The sequence below is a fragment of the Centropristis striata genome, chromosome 20, assembly GCF_030273125.1.
Source record: "Centropristis striata isolate RG_2023a ecotype Rhode Island chromosome 20, C.striata_1.0, whole genome shotgun sequence".
Taxonomy (NCBI): domain Eukaryota; kingdom Metazoa; phylum Chordata; class Actinopteri; order Perciformes; family Serranidae; genus Centropristis; species Centropristis striata.
Genome location: NC_081536.1, coordinates 5,590,302 through 5,605,900, shown reverse-complemented (window position 1 = coordinate 5,605,900; position 15,599 = coordinate 5,590,302). Strand labels below are relative to the sequence as shown.

At 41.0% G+C, this 15,599-nt stretch overlaps 1 protein-coding gene across 1 annotated transcript in view; it reads left to right on the top strand.

Moving 5' to 3' along the window:
- Positions 1 to 15,599, top strand: part of cdh23 (cadherin-related 23) — a 196,156-nt gene that overhangs the window by 88,951 nt on the left and 91,606 nt on the right. Inside the window, exon 10 of the mRNA XM_059359157.1 lies at positions 1,717 to 1,795. Within this exon, the coding sequence (XP_059215140.1) occupies positions 1,717 to 1,795 (79 nt within the window). The remainder of the gene's footprint in view (positions 1 to 1,716; positions 1,796 to 15,599) is intronic.

Here is a 15,599-nt window from a genome sequence, read left to right as displayed (position 1 = left end):
GCTATTCTAACAGGCATGTGTCATTTCCATTAGCCAGTGTTGGGCGGTGATAAGCCGAGGGCGTACAGTGACAGAACGAGTGTCAACTGTTCTCAAGGCCCATGACATTTACACGTAAAGGGATATCAAACTTGGGTCCCTGTCATAGGTCATTTCTCAAAGGTGTGAGCACACACACACACACACACACCCACACACACATACAACCCCGTGCCCATTTCTGCTCTCGTCTCTCTCAGTTCCTGTTTGTTTTTCTGTGTCTGTCTTTCTCTTTTTCTCCAGCCAATCAACCCGTCATCCGTAGAAAACTTTGACAAAGGAGGAGACGAAAATATATATTTTTTTTCAGATGAAATCACAGGGCAGGGTTTTCAGCTGTTAGAGCTGTGAATCCATGCTGCTTGGACTGACGTTTAAGCTCCTTCTAGGACAAACACAATTTGGCTGTCAAATCAATGAGGAGAAAGAGAGAAAAGGAGAATGGGTTGGGGGGTAATGCACTGTATAGCTAGAAATGAAAGGATAAAGAGGGTGGAGAGGGGGGTTGGCTTCGGTTTAGGGAGATCTACTGGTGTGTGTGTGTGTGTGTGTGTGTGTGGCTGTGTGTGTTTGCAGGAGAGGGGATTGTATCTTTGATGGTTGATTGAACATATTCCACTTGTGTGGACAGCTCTACAATATTGCTCATATTACTTCAGCATCACTTCTTCTCCTCACTCGCTTTTTCTGTCCCTTATGTCTCTGCTCGTTTGTCCCTAAATATTCCGTGTGTGTTTGTGTGTGTGTGTGTGTGTGTGTGTTTCTCTCTCAGCCAGTGACTGGTGTGAATCAGTGTCTCTAAAAGGCTTGTAATTGATTCTGCTGTAATTGGTCAATGACAGGAGATGCTTTGGCAGAAATGGAGCATAAACACGCCTTAGACACAATTTGCAGGATCAATGGGAGGCAGCTTGCTTGGGTGTGAGAGAGAGAGAGCTAACGGGGAGAAGTGAGGGTGCAAAGGAAGGTGGGAAGAGGAGGGGGATGGATTGGGAAGTAGGGAGGGTCTCTCCATCTCTCACTGCAGCACAGGGGTTTTTAAGTATCACCACCGTGTCTGATTGAGGCACGAAGGCTGAGAAAGCTCAGCGGATCAAAGACTTTTCAAACAGCTTTCTCTCTCTTTCTTTCTTCTTTTTTTTTCAACTGTCATACTGTGGTTTTGTCGAGTTGTGGGCTCTTTGGCACCACTGGAGATATTTGAAACAATGAAAGGAGAAATAAACCCCGATGAAATGCCAATAAAACACTCCATAATGAGAGATAAATGTGTGATTTGCTTGCCATAATGCCAGTTTTCTTTTTTGCGAGGGTTTTATTGTTTTTCCCCCCTTTCCAATTGAAATACAGTGCTCTTGTATATTGAATTATTGTTTCTCCAAGTTGAAGGTCCAGTTACAGATCTCACTGATTCATTGCTATCTTGAAGGCCAACATTTTTTACAGTAAGATAAAGGCCACTATCATCATTTTATGCACATATAGCAAAAAGCATAAAATAGGAATCTGATTTTTTTTATATGCCGATGATAGCTGTTTACTGTATGCTAGGTTTCTCTACCCATTGATAAAAGGTCAGATTAAAGTGGAATCTCCTGTAGAAGTGCTAAAAAATGTAACTGCTAAGAATGCATGCAGCTTATACAGTACGTGTTGTGTGTGTGTTTGTCTCTGCAGGGATACGAAGTGCGGAAGATAACAGCCATTGACCAGGATCTCGGCCGACCGAGAGGCATCGGCTACACCATCATCTCAGGTCTGAGTCACATAATCAATCTGACATCCACAGCACAGAGAGGAGAATCGATCACTTCTTATCATAATCCCACAGCAATAATAGACAAGTCTCATCAAGCACAACAGTCAATAACGGCCGAGAGCAGCCTCAGAATTGGAGAATAGGCCTGCCCGCAAGCAGTTATTAATCACCGTTTGGTGCAGTTGTGCGGAAGTCAGCCTTCATTTAGTGTTATCATTCACAAGTTGGCTCGTGCCATCAAAACAGGATTACGGTTTGTCAGAGTGACAAATTTAACCTTCAGCAGAAGACTGTGATCTCATGATTTCCTGTTGTCGCCTTCTGTGTTGTTCGATGTTTTATTAGATATGTCACACAAGCAGTTTGGGTAAAAGGCACTGAGATAAAGTGTCTGTGCTAATGGCCGCTTTATTGGTCCTCCTCTTGGATCCATAACTTTTGCTGGTGCCACTATACCTTTAAAGGAGACGAGGGGAAGTCACAATTTGCACATTGCTGATAAGGTTATAGCAGTGATCCTGCTTTAATACTCCTGAAGAGTTTTCTTACCTCTGCCAAGGATGGGATGTTTGTGGCTGCCAGTGACTTTGTCTGTCTGTCTGCCAGGAGGATATCTCAAAAACTCATGAACAGATTTCCATGAAACTTGGTGAACAGATTTACCTTGGGGCAATGAGCTTTAAGTTACATTTTGGTGCTGATCCATATCATGGATTGTCATTATTAAGTACCTTGTTGTTTTGCATTATGTATGATTCCAAATCCCTTAAAACATAAACTTTATATGACTATGTTTTGGGAAGTAACAGCAAGTAAGAGTCAGTGGAGGTATAGTTTTATGTGTTTTTATCTGCCCACACTGTACGATAGTGTTTACACACAACCACACTGTTTAAATCAAGGCTTTTTAGTGAAGCTGCTTGCTGAGGGTTTTGCTTAATTTCCTCATTAACTTCTTCCTCTCAGATTTGAACTGAAAACCTTCCCGTGCACTCCACTGCACTGACCACAGTCACTGTTACTGAAGCCTCTCTTGAATTTACATGAGCAGATTAATGTGATCAAACTGAAGCGATTTCAAGCTGCAATTAATATACACGGATAAATGGATTTAATATGTAAAATGATTCTAGATCAATGCAACTGTTTAAGTTTAACAGAGCCAGGGTTTCTTTGCATTAGCTGGCTGGACAAAGCCTGAAGCTTCGATTAGAGACAACAGATACAACGTTGGTGGTCACCATCTTGTTTGGATAACCCAGCCTCTGTGTGTGTTCTCATAACGTGGGGTGTATTTGCACCATTTGACTACCACTCAAACTGATTGTTACAGTAAAAAGCAACCTCTTTGCTGCTAATACGTCAAGACAGGAATGCTGGCAGGAAATTACTAGTGTGAACCGTGGTCTATATGGGTGTGAACTCATGAGTTAATATATTTCACCACTCGATCCAAGTGATAGCAGCACATTCTGCAGCTTTGATGCTCTTTTGCCGTCAATTCAAATTATATAATTAAGTGCTGCATTTAGGTTTGACACTACATGAAAATCACTGTAGCCAAATCAAGGTAAAATTGATTTTTATTAATTTATTATATGCACTTAATACTAATCCACCAATTCCAAGTCACTTTGTTATCCATTATCACACCCAAAAATCTAAGTTCAGACACTCTTTTAATATAAAATCCAACGATACACAATTAAACTTTTTTTTGAATAACAAAAATCGTACTTAGTTCTTTTTAAATTTAAGCATAACTTGGTTTCATCAAACATCTTTTAAGTTTTACCATTTAATTTACATTGCCTTCTGCTAAGACTTTTAAATTATCTCCTGAACTAAAAAAAAAAGTCTCATCTGCAAACAAGACAAACTGCAATTTATATATATGCAAAATAGAATGCCTTCTGAAACTGGAATATGGCTGCCATTTTAGTCAGTTTTAGTTGGGGTTTTTTTACATAAAATAATAAAATAAATTTGAATGAGCCACCTTCGTGACACGCCAAACTCAACTTTTCACAGAAAGGTCAGAAGGTGAATGGATATTTTAACAGCCATGATAATAGAAAAGGTGAGAAAATGTAAATAAAAAGTGTATATATTTACAAAAAAAAAACCCAGAAATTCCCAGTTTGAGCATTAGGTAAATTGTCTTTGCACTGTATTCAACTGAATGTAGGTTGCAAAATACTTTCAAATCATAACTCTTTGTTTTTCAAAGTGTCCCAACTTTTTTTAAATCATCTTTATAGCTGCCACGCATACTTTTTCAATATTAACTTGACTGTGAATGATTGGGAAATTATTTAAATTGAAATTTGGTGACTCAGTGTGTGCATTAAAGCCACTTAATGTTTGTGTATTTCAGAAAATAGTGCTGGAGTACAGGAAAAGAAACTCTTGTTCACCTGATATTTAATGATTTGATCTGAATGTCTGAGGAAAATGCTGAGGAATGTTTTTAATAAGTTTCTGTAAGATGCATCCCCCCTAGTAAACTCCTATTAAGATAAAACACAACATTTTGACTCAGCGGTCCATGCACTGATGTAATACGGCTTTAATACGCCTGCAGGGTGTTCATTTTTTATCACAATCAACGTTACGATCTTGAAGGACAAACAATCCCTCGAAGATCCTTCAGGTCTGAAACATTGATCCGTGTGGTGAAAATAAGCACCAGTTGGGCGGATTACAGCGTGTAGACTGTATCCTTTAAACTCTGCGTGCCCCCTGTTGAGCCCAGAATGGCCAGGATGGAAGGACATCGGTGCCTCCAATATTGCCAGCTGGCTGATAAGTGCTGGCACTGCTTGATAAGCCAGCCGCGCCATGGGAATTTTGGGTGATGAAGATATTCATTGTTCTGCCATCTGCTGAGTCACTGCCTGACCTCACCGCTGAACGAAGGAATTTGACCCCATGTGTGTGTGCATGTGTGTGAGCATGTGTGCAGTCATGTATTATTTGAGAGCGTCTGCGCTTCAATGCATACGTGCATAGTCCACAGCCCAGCCCACTTCTTCATGGAGCTCACCATAAACACTTTGCTCCCATTCAGTGCACACACCTACTCAGTCTTACTTACCATCTGCTGCCACATGTTGTATTGTTGTGTGTGTGTTGTGTTTGCTGCAAAGTTGAAGGGCTGAGTTAAGCTCTAGAGGAGAAGAGCATTAAAAAGACATTAATTAGGTGTTGCGATGTATTCCCAGTCGTTGCAAAATCAAGAGTTATAGCACCGCACTAAGCCCTTATGGAGATGGAGCCTGTAGGCTTGATAAAATCATTATAAGTTTGATAGATAATGGAAGTTGAAGGGTGATGCAGTGCCAGTAGATAAAGGTGGGAGGGTAAGGTTGTCAGATGATTTCCTCTGCGTGCATGTGTGTGCGCTTGTACATGTGTACTCTCGCATCTTCCTCTGTCTATCTAAGCTCATGTGCTCTGCTGCAGTCAGATTAGTGCGAGGGCGTGCTTGTTTGCAGACTTTAAGTGTGACTCTGCACAACGCCTCCCTCGCCTTCCCGCTCCTCGCCCCGAGTGTCCTCAGAGAGTGCGGCTCACTCCTGCGGGACTCGTCTCATTAGTTCAGTAATTAAGATAAACGAGGTTTTAATTGCAGCTGTGATTTATGCTAATGATTGTGGGACTCAAGATGAGGATTTCCTCTCCCTCCTCCAATCAGAGGGCAGATCTGGGATTTGATGTGTTCAAATGATAGCATCACAGCAGCGCTCTGCCTGCAATGTTGCAGTTGTTATTGTTTGTTCTGATGGTGGAGATTCATGGAGGCGGTTCTGATGGTAAATCCCTGGTCCTCAGGGTATGATGTATCCCTTATTGGACCTCTGACCTACTGGTCTCATTATACATCAAAAGCTCTAAGCTCACCACTGATCAGAGTCCCTGTAGGCTTTGTGCTGCGAAGGTTTTTATGTTCAGACCCCAAATGCTCCAACAATAACACATTCTCCCACCATTGATTTTATTACATGCCCTCAGTGGTTGATGCCCTAGACAAACATCCATTGGAGAAATGATGTTGATTTAATGACCTCAGCATTGTGGATGCTGCTATAATTGCTCCCTTTTAACATAAAATGGTCACATCCAAACAAGCATGTAATGCTAAATGATGGAAAGCCCCTGAACATCTCACATGTGATTTACAGTACAATTATCAAAGCCTAAAGACCAGCTTTAAAGCTGCATGAACCATGTGATGTGTGCTTGCAAAACTATTGAAACATACAAGATAAAAAATAAGTTTCTTCAGTTCTAATCCACCAGTAATCATGTTAGTATGCCTCAGGTTGCTGAGAGGCGTGCTGGGCTGAAATTAAATCATGGGTGTGAGAGATTTCTGTGATAAATTAATTTTTAATTCCTGCAAGCCTTTTTATTTCAGAAAGCTGTGCAGAGTCACTGACTATTGATCAGATGAAAGTTATTGAGGTGCCCGACAATTATCACTTTTATCTCCTGGTACTGCTAATGGTTGGCCAAATATTTGATATGTGATAAAATCCAATTGCACTTCCCGTGATCTGAAAGTCTCGCCTTAAAGGACTCGACAGTTTCTGTGTAGCAGAAATGGATCTTTCCTTCATTACATTTTCTGAGTCGGTTGAATTTGGCCAGTGGCAACATTATGTCAAGTGATGCTTTTTACACTTTCTCTAAATGTGCATTAAAGAGCTGTTTAAAGGTTCTGTTCAGGGCTCCTGCTGGTAATTGGCTCATTAGTAAATGCAGGGAGGATAGAAGAAAAACTCCACAGGTGAGCAGCTATCTGTTTTGAGTAGCAACCACGTATTGGGGGAATCAAATATCTGCTTTCAGTCTTGTTTTACTGGTTGCTATGACTCAAGTCACTGTTGTGAATGTTAAATGATCTTTTCCTGGAACCGTTCTAGCGTTACACCAGCATGGTCTTTATTACTATCTTTATAACAATGAACAGCCTAGATTAAATTAACTAACTAGCTCACCCGAGGGTGAAAAAGATAATAAAGAATACTACATATTCTTAAAAAGGGAGAGCAAATAGTGTATTGACCAGGGTTATTCAATTAAAATTAAAATCCCTCCAGTAACAGCACAGGTCTGAACCTCATAATGTCAAATGTCTGTAGCCTATCCCTACATCATACTATGATCTAAAACTAACAACTTATATTTTCGTTTCATTTCAACAATATTTAATAAAAAGTGAAATACTTTTAGATGCATTGGAGTTCTACGGAAAACAAGTTTTACCATAAATAAAATTCGTCCTAGCACACTGACCTTAAGGCCTACTTTTGCAAGTAAAAGAAAACAAGACAGAATCTTCTGGGGGAAAAAATACATATAGTTTTAAGCTACTCTTACTTGAAAAAATGTTGTGTTATTTATCTTTATTTTATACTTAAGTTTATTTGACAAGGATCATGCATAACAAACTTCGAAACTTGAAATCTTATGCATTTTGCAGAGATATATAGCTTGGAGTTAATTTTCAGGTCACCAAGGAACAATGCTTCCTTTCCGACTTGCTCATAGAAATCATTGAATCATAGAGAAAGCTGACTCACAGCTGCACCTCACTCCAAATATGGTCAAGATGTTTCGTTATGCATTAGTTAGATTGGAAAAAAATAGTCTCAGGCAGAGAATTTAGCCAGAATGAATCAGGGTCAGGTGCTGCATGCTGTCATGTCTCTCACATCTCACTGTTGTTCTCCCTAGAGAACTGTCTGTGCACAGTTCAATCAAATTGATTGGCTCAATTGAGTGAACCTATTGCCATATTAACTGGATTAGCTTTGTAGTCTATAATCCTTGGAAAGAAACAATACCTGGTAAAGATTATTATTTATTTTGTAAATATATCAGAAAATGGACCAGATAGAACTGTCACTCAGTTATACCATTAGTCAAAGCCCAATATAGACCCTGAGTGGGTTTTTTTTTTTTTTAAAAGCAATGTGGGCAATGGGCTTTTTGTATGTACAGTGTATTACACCTCAGGTTTTCACCAACAGCTGCAGCAACAAACAAGCCCAAAACATCAGCCATTATCCACTCAAAGCCACCCCGAGGACGAACGAGGCTGGAACGCAGACAGCCTCGGTCAGTCTCACTGACACCAATAACCTGAGGGACTGACACTCCACAGCCCAGACAGACTCACTCTGGCACAATGTCCACACAATACATGCTTATGTGAAGAGTTCAGCACACATAGTAAAAGGACAGACCCCACTAGAAAAACAGATGAGACAAAAGACAGAGGAAGAAGGGGAAACGCAGAGATCAAATCAGAGTATTATTCTTCAGAAATATGAAAATACCCCATATTTGTCCCAATAGATGTAAACTTTACCTTTCTAAAAAAAAGAGCTTGGCTATCTGTGTTTCCTATTACAGAGAGTTAGAGACCAACAAGTCTTGTCCAAGAGTATTGCTGTCCGTTAGGATAAGAGTTAAGCCCTCGTGTAAACTTTGTGCCGCCTCTCCACTGTGCTGTAATGATAGTGTAAGAACAAGCAGAATAAAAGTCAGCCTAGCGTCTCACAGAATGAAAGGACATCCCCCAAGCTTTTCATATCAGCCCCTTGTTTATCAGTGTGTGCTTGTTTCTATCTCTTTTGTCACACACAAGCACAACTAATCCCATCTTAAGCCCTTTTCCATCTTCACCCTTTTCTTTCCTTTTAGATGATTCTTCCTCTCTCATTGCATCGTCTCCGTGTTGGGAAACTGCAGCAATGAAATTGTCCCAACGCCAGCCAACTCCGAGTTCTCACATTCTCTTGCCTGACCGCATTGGATTTTAATTTGCAGCAACCCAAGCAGAATAATTGTCTAAATTGATAAAAGATGATAACTAAATTTTTCTATTTACTAAAAAAAAATCCTACAGCATTTTGAAGTTTGTCAGAGGCTGTGGAAGGAGACCACATATTGCACAGACAGAGTTTAGCCACAGGCATCCACTGACTTCCTTGGCCTTTGTTTGGGACAGTATGTCTGCAGTGGATCTGAGAGAGACGGCTGGCCTCCTAGCATACAGGTCAGACAGGTATAGCCACACTATTTCCTGCCTGGACAAACTGATAAGTAGTAAAGGCGATTATTTCCCCCCTCGTCTGCCTTTTCACACGTATCTCTATCCTTCAGTGCTGCTACACCCTGATGCTCTGATTCCATACTACCTAACTCATATCAGCAGGCATGCTGTAATATGGACAAGGCTAATACCTGTTATTCTATGGGGAGCTCTTATTGTGACTGCCGCAGCGCTGGGATTTCTCTGGGTTTTCAATTAGACGCTCCGAGGCTCTCCGCAGCCCGTTGCTATGTAATCTCTTCGAGAAGGCAGATAGTCTGCGGGACACTGATCACAACACAATTCAAAGTCTAGTCGACTCTAGTAGAGTCTAGCTGTTGTTCACAATCAAGTCCAGACCTCACTGGGGTATGATATAGGTCTCATACAGCAGGTTTCCACAGTTGATTTTCTCTTTGTTCATTCGGTTTAATCCAGCTTCAATCAGCATATGTCTCACACTTACAAGCACCTGACAATCCATGCGAGAAATTCAGATTAAATATGTTAAAATGACACAAAGTCAGACATGAACATTAGTTAGTACCAAGGCTCAGTCAGAATCATCCATTCTGCCTTTGATCTCATTCACTGGCTGTTGTCCTCTCAAAGCAGATTTGTTTTAGCGACATTGCATCCCTAACATATATATTTCAGCTTTATCTATTGGTGTTAGAGGTTCTCCTTTATTTTTCATTTATCTATGGGATAAAGGGGATACTGCAGGCTTTGAGAAATGGTATCCTAAGCTATCGGCTTCTGAACAAGCACATTTCCAGATGCCAAACCCAATTTCCTCTGCCTCTGTCTTCCAGCCAGCTGTTGTTTTGTACAGAACGTGCAGAAACAGATTTTGTATCTTCTAACAAAGTGCAAAAAAAAAAATCAGATAGGAGGGTAAATCCCAACTACTGTACTCTTAGAGACACAGATGAAAATTCCCACACATATATGCTCGCACACAAAGTGAAGAGATAAGACTACACTGGCAGCTCAACGTTAAAAAGAGAAGATGTGACACCTAAAGCTGACAGATCAAAGCCAGCAATCAATAACTCTGAGTTTGATTATTTTCCATGAAAGCTGAAGGTTGTGGATCAATACTTTTGTCTGTGACCAGATTCAGAATCATTTTAGGTTTTCACTGCAATATCTGGAACTGAGATCAGCGGAGGAAGCAGTCAGGAATCTGAAGTAGAGTTTGTTCTAAGTAAGTGGGATAATAAGTGGACCATTACTGAGAGTAGAGGCGACATATTAAGCTGCATCTTTGTGCCCATCGCTGCAAAAACCATAGACTGTATTAAAGTAGTGAACATAGCCACCAGATCTGAAAAGCCAATGTGGAAGCGCCTTAAACCTGCATTCTATCTAATGACCAGCAGGCAGCGACTCTACAGTTTGTAAAAGGAATTTCTATGAGAGATTACTAATACTAATTCACACTTCATTCATGACTTCTGTAAGCCTTTTCCTAGCTTAGGTTTTAATAACTAGTTTTAAGTCTTCTTCAATATGGCTTGATGCTCATTTTGTTTTTATTGTCCCATTTAGAGGCAAATAGATTGTAGCAGGGTATGCTTTAGGGCATAGGTACCTTGTGATTGACAAGTCGCTACCATGGCAACTTATCAATCTTATAATGGCACTGTGTCTTGGCACTGAGTCCGCGTTAAAGGCATTGAAACTCTGAGGAGTCGTTTGTTGATTTATTCCGGTATATACATTTAATATTAAAGCCAAAATATGTTTGCGAGCAAGATTTGTCATCCCTATTAATATCACAGTGAATGTGAATTACGGATGGCTTGGCTCCATCCTCGTGTCCAAATAGGGTCAGTTCTGGCTCCAAAAAGAAAAAGAAATGGCAACAGCAAAAATGCCAGCCTTGAGTCTTCAAAATGCTAGTCTACAAACCAATGAGTGACATCACGGTGGCTCGGTCCACTTCTTTTATACAGTCTACGGAGATCCGTGTTTTATTTGCAGGTATCCCCTGGCTTGGTCTAGTGTTCTGTGCAACACGATTGGCCATGTTGGCCTGTGGGAGGCAGCTGTGGGAGGGTGGGAACTGGAGAATAAGGTGAACCTCCTACACCTTTTTTCACACCAAATGGGCCCAGTTTGTGTGACATGGGGCCACAGATAAGAAGAGTGTTAAGTATGTCCTGCTTGAGTTTTTTTTAACTCATGTCCCAGTAGTATCAAAGTTAGATTAAAGTTCTATTAAAGTTGAATTCTGTTGAACTTCAAGTGAAATGCCTGTAGAAGAGTGTCCCATTACGGCCACAGTCTTCATTGGGAAAAAAATGGACTTGCTCTCTGCCATGTTGCACCGTTCCTCACAGTGACTCCTTGCTGAAAAAGCAGACAGCAATTTGTAACAAGGTGGAGGTAGCTGCACTGCTCTTCTCCAAAATCAGGAGAAATGTAGGGTGACCTGATCAGACCTCCTCTGGCTGCAGCAGGAGCAGCTGCCAGTGCATCTAACCAGCTATGTCAACCACACAGTATGATAACGGGGCAAAAAAGGAAGGCGCTTTCATCTGCCACGTATTGTCTTAGAATATTTGTCCTTGAACCTTTTTTTGAAGAAAAACTTTTGATGAAACTAGTTCATTGAGTATTCATGAAATTCAGCTCGTCTGCCAATGGCAAGACACCCACAGGGCCATTATCACTCCGCATCACACACACAAAAACACATAGAAATGCACTGGTAGCTGTCATACACAGACGAACATGTGCACGAGCAAGTCAGTGTATATGAGAAGCTGTTCATTTCGATTTAGAAATGAATGTAGTTTGAAGACAATAACTAAAACCTCATCATCAACATGATTTGCCTGTAGGCGTAATCCTTAAAAGTGACACTAATTTGTGTACATTTAGCAAAGTACACAAAATCTTAGCCCCAAGACTCTGAGCACTGGCTGCATGCCATATCACATTACTAGAATGTTCCAGCGCCCCCATGGTGTTGTCACAAACTAGAGAAAACAGTTGTCACTGGCTTAGTCATGGCGATTACACTTGGAGAACTCCTGCTTCGGCTGTCCTCAAAAGCTCATTGCTTGGAGAAAGTCATTGTCATCCACTTGTCGCACGCCCGATTGAACTCATCAGATCAAATGCCTTATTTCTTCTGTTCTCTTAGGCAATCCCCACATAATAACTACACATGTATGTTTTCCACTTGTGCGACTCAATACACTCTCCCTAGCCTATCTATTTTTCCCTCTCAGCACTCGCTCTTTTGCTCTTTGTGAGTGGAGGAGAGAATTTCAATGAGGAAACTGTTGTCAGTAAATGATCCTTCATTTCATTGTTCATGACACAAGAATGTAAATGTGTTTGTCAATAGATAATATGAAATCCGCACCCATGCTTTTCTCTACGCTTTGGTAATACCGAGATTATTCAAAGTGGCAAATTATTTGGATTACTTTTATCTCATAATTGTTGTACTAGCTATTGAAGCTATTGCACACATACTAAATTTGCACCACAAGGAAATAATGGCTGTTTGAGCTTGCGTGTGTTTGTGTGTTTGTGCGCGCGCATGTGAGTGCATTTGAGTGTGTACTCCACACTAGACAAAATCATGGCATGGTTTCTCATTTTCCAGTCCAGTACTGTCGGTAATGTGAGAGCATGGCTAATCCCCCGGAGTCTCACATCATAGAATCAAACTCTGCCAGTTAGCAACACATGCACTCTGACACACACACACACACTTTCACACCCTATCTAAGAATTCAGAAGAGAAACACTAACATCTAACACATAAACACCTCCACTAAATATAAATATCAAATGCACATAGGAAGTGTGCGCATATCTGTGTGCAGCAATTTCCTGCCCCTAGGGGTCTAATCGCAGTGTCTTGGCAGATCACTGGAGAACACTTTGTATCAGCAATTAGAATAGGGTTATATATTCCTCTCAATGGGATCCGTGAGCCGCTGTGTAATTTCAGTCTGTCTCTCTGGTCAAGCTCGACGCAGTGGAGCTGAGGTGAAAGGCCGTTCTGCGGAACCTGGAGCCTTTACCGGACGCACACAGAGAGTAGAAGGGACAGTCTGCTGTGGCTGTGCACATGTACTTTACAGCACACAGCTTGTGTGGTTTTGCAGGTGTGTGTGTTTGTGTATAATCGCCACTCGTTGCTTGGCCAGGTGAGTGCCCAGTCGTCCGGGTAAGGAGCGGCTGTCGGAGTAGATTGGCATGCAAGTCAGGCCACTGAAGCTGACAAACCAATTTAGAGGCATGATGCCCACACTGAGTGGGTCTGAGTCCCTGATGCACGTTGCCCCCCCACCACCACCACCACCTCCACCAATCATTAACAACATCAACCTCCTGCCTGCCCCTCCCATCCAGGCCAAAAAAAGACAAGAAATGTTGCAACGGATGTCGTGTCAGCTAATTTTCACTGGTGCTATACATATAAAATGACACACACTTCTTTTTTTTTCCAAATTCAGCTTTACAGTGACAAAGCAGTTACTGCAGGATTATTACTTTGACTACATTGGGTCATCTTTTCGCAAGGGAACACTCTTATTGATCCTTTGTTTCATCATCTTCCTTTTCCTGGGACTGTTCATTTTCTGTGTAACCATAATTGTGAGACTATCTTCCCACTAAAAATGCAAGCATCAGTGGTTTGAGTAAATGTCTATCTCACAACATATGTTCATGTTCAAGAGACAAAGTCCTCTAGAAGTATAACGCTTCCTATCGATAGTCCACATTATTTTCTTCCATCCAATTATTGTGGTTGTTCCCTATCCTTAACCTGAAACCAGATGCATAAATGATTTATATGCACAAAAACTGATATTTATATAGGAAGAATGTGCAGTGAGAAATGCACACCTGCATCCTTCAGACCAGGCAAACACATGGTTTGAGCTGCGATAGCTGCTGGAAATACGAAGGTTAACATTAAATATCAGATGGGAGTTTAAAGTGTGATTTTAACATAAATTCTTGTCAGCATGATGTTGAGAACTTAAGTGATGCTGGAATCACACTGCATTACTATTAACACTTTACTCCAGTTCATAATTAAATACATTACTTAAGCTGGACATAATCAGCAGTAGTTTTTGTCCTTTCTACCTCCCTCCCTTTCTCCACCTTTTGGCCTCAATCCAGGATAATTACCCAGGGGCAGTGCTCTCTCTGCTGGCCTGCCTCCCATCTCTACGCCCCCTCTGTGCGCTTTGTTCTGTTGCTTCCCTCCTCTCCATTCCAGCCAAGGTACAGGGCAATAATGGAGCAGCGAGTGGGGTGTGGGGAACACAGGCATGGGTTAATCTGTTGACCCCAGCCGTTGTGCACTGTAGACTTACCATCTGACCATGTTTCTCTGGAGTCTAGACCTCGGCTATTACTATAAACTATCTGAGAGAGAGTCATTCTTAATCCCTCAAAGTGCAGCTCAAGGTTCACACTGTGCCTTACTTACAAAAAAATACTTGCAGCAAAATACAGCATGAATTCAGCAAACATACTTTTTGAAGACATGTTGGATTAGTTTTTTACTCATTGAATATTGTTACAAGAACTAAGTGACAAAAAAACTTTTCAGATACAATACATTGACATTATTCTAAATTAACACTTTGTCTCTCATCAGGGATGAAGCATCTACTTTCAAACTCATAACCTAGTTTTTATCTTGTTTATATATTCACATTTTGGGTTTTTTTTTTAACAGGGAATGAGTTCACTGAGCATGTTTGCTCCTTTTTCATCCAGAGATTATCCTGTTAAACATACAGTATGTGGGAGCACACAGGAGGAGCTGTGCTGTCAGCTGTGAGAGCGCTCTATATTAACAAGGTGTAAATGAATTGGCTCCAGGTGGACTTGGCTGTCAGAACCCTCTCATACAGCTTTGTTTGCTCCACTGAGCAGATCACTGATAAATTCCTCATGTATGAACCATCATTATCTCACGATTGCACAGGGCTTCTTCGGGTCTCATGCATACAAGAACCTAACCCTGACCCACATGTGGCAGGTGCAAATAGAAAACGTTTTTGAATGTAAGATGATGCTTCAGACTTGACCGATATGTGTAGAGTGGAACCTAGTCTCACAGGAATCTGTGAAATAGCCACGGATTTGCTTAACTCAAAATCCGTGGAATAGCCACGGAATAACTCATATTTCCGTGAAACTGACACGGATTTCGCTACAATGCATGTTAATGACAGTCATATCCCGTGGCTATTCCAACATACAAAGTGATTATGTACATTCACTGAGTGAATATTTAGAAAATAAAACATATATTTCTCGCTAGAAATGTGATCAAAATCCATTTTTATGCAGAAACTAAGTCAAAATATAGATTTTTTTCACTGAAAATGAGAGAACTGTCCGCCGTGTTTTTTGTTCTGACCGCCGGGACCTTGAAAGTCACGTGACTTGGAACAAACCAATAGGAAAAAATATCCATCGAATAGCCACGGGATATGACTTGCATTGCATTCATTAACTTGCATTGTAGCGAAATCCGTGTCAGTTTCACGGAAATTTGAGTTATTCCGTGGCTATTCCACGGATTTTGAGTTAAGCGAATCCATGGCTATTCCACGGATTTTGAGTTAAGCGAATCCGTGGCTATTTCACGGATTCCTGTGAGACCAGGTTCAGAGTGGGTGGTTTGGTGGGTGGGAG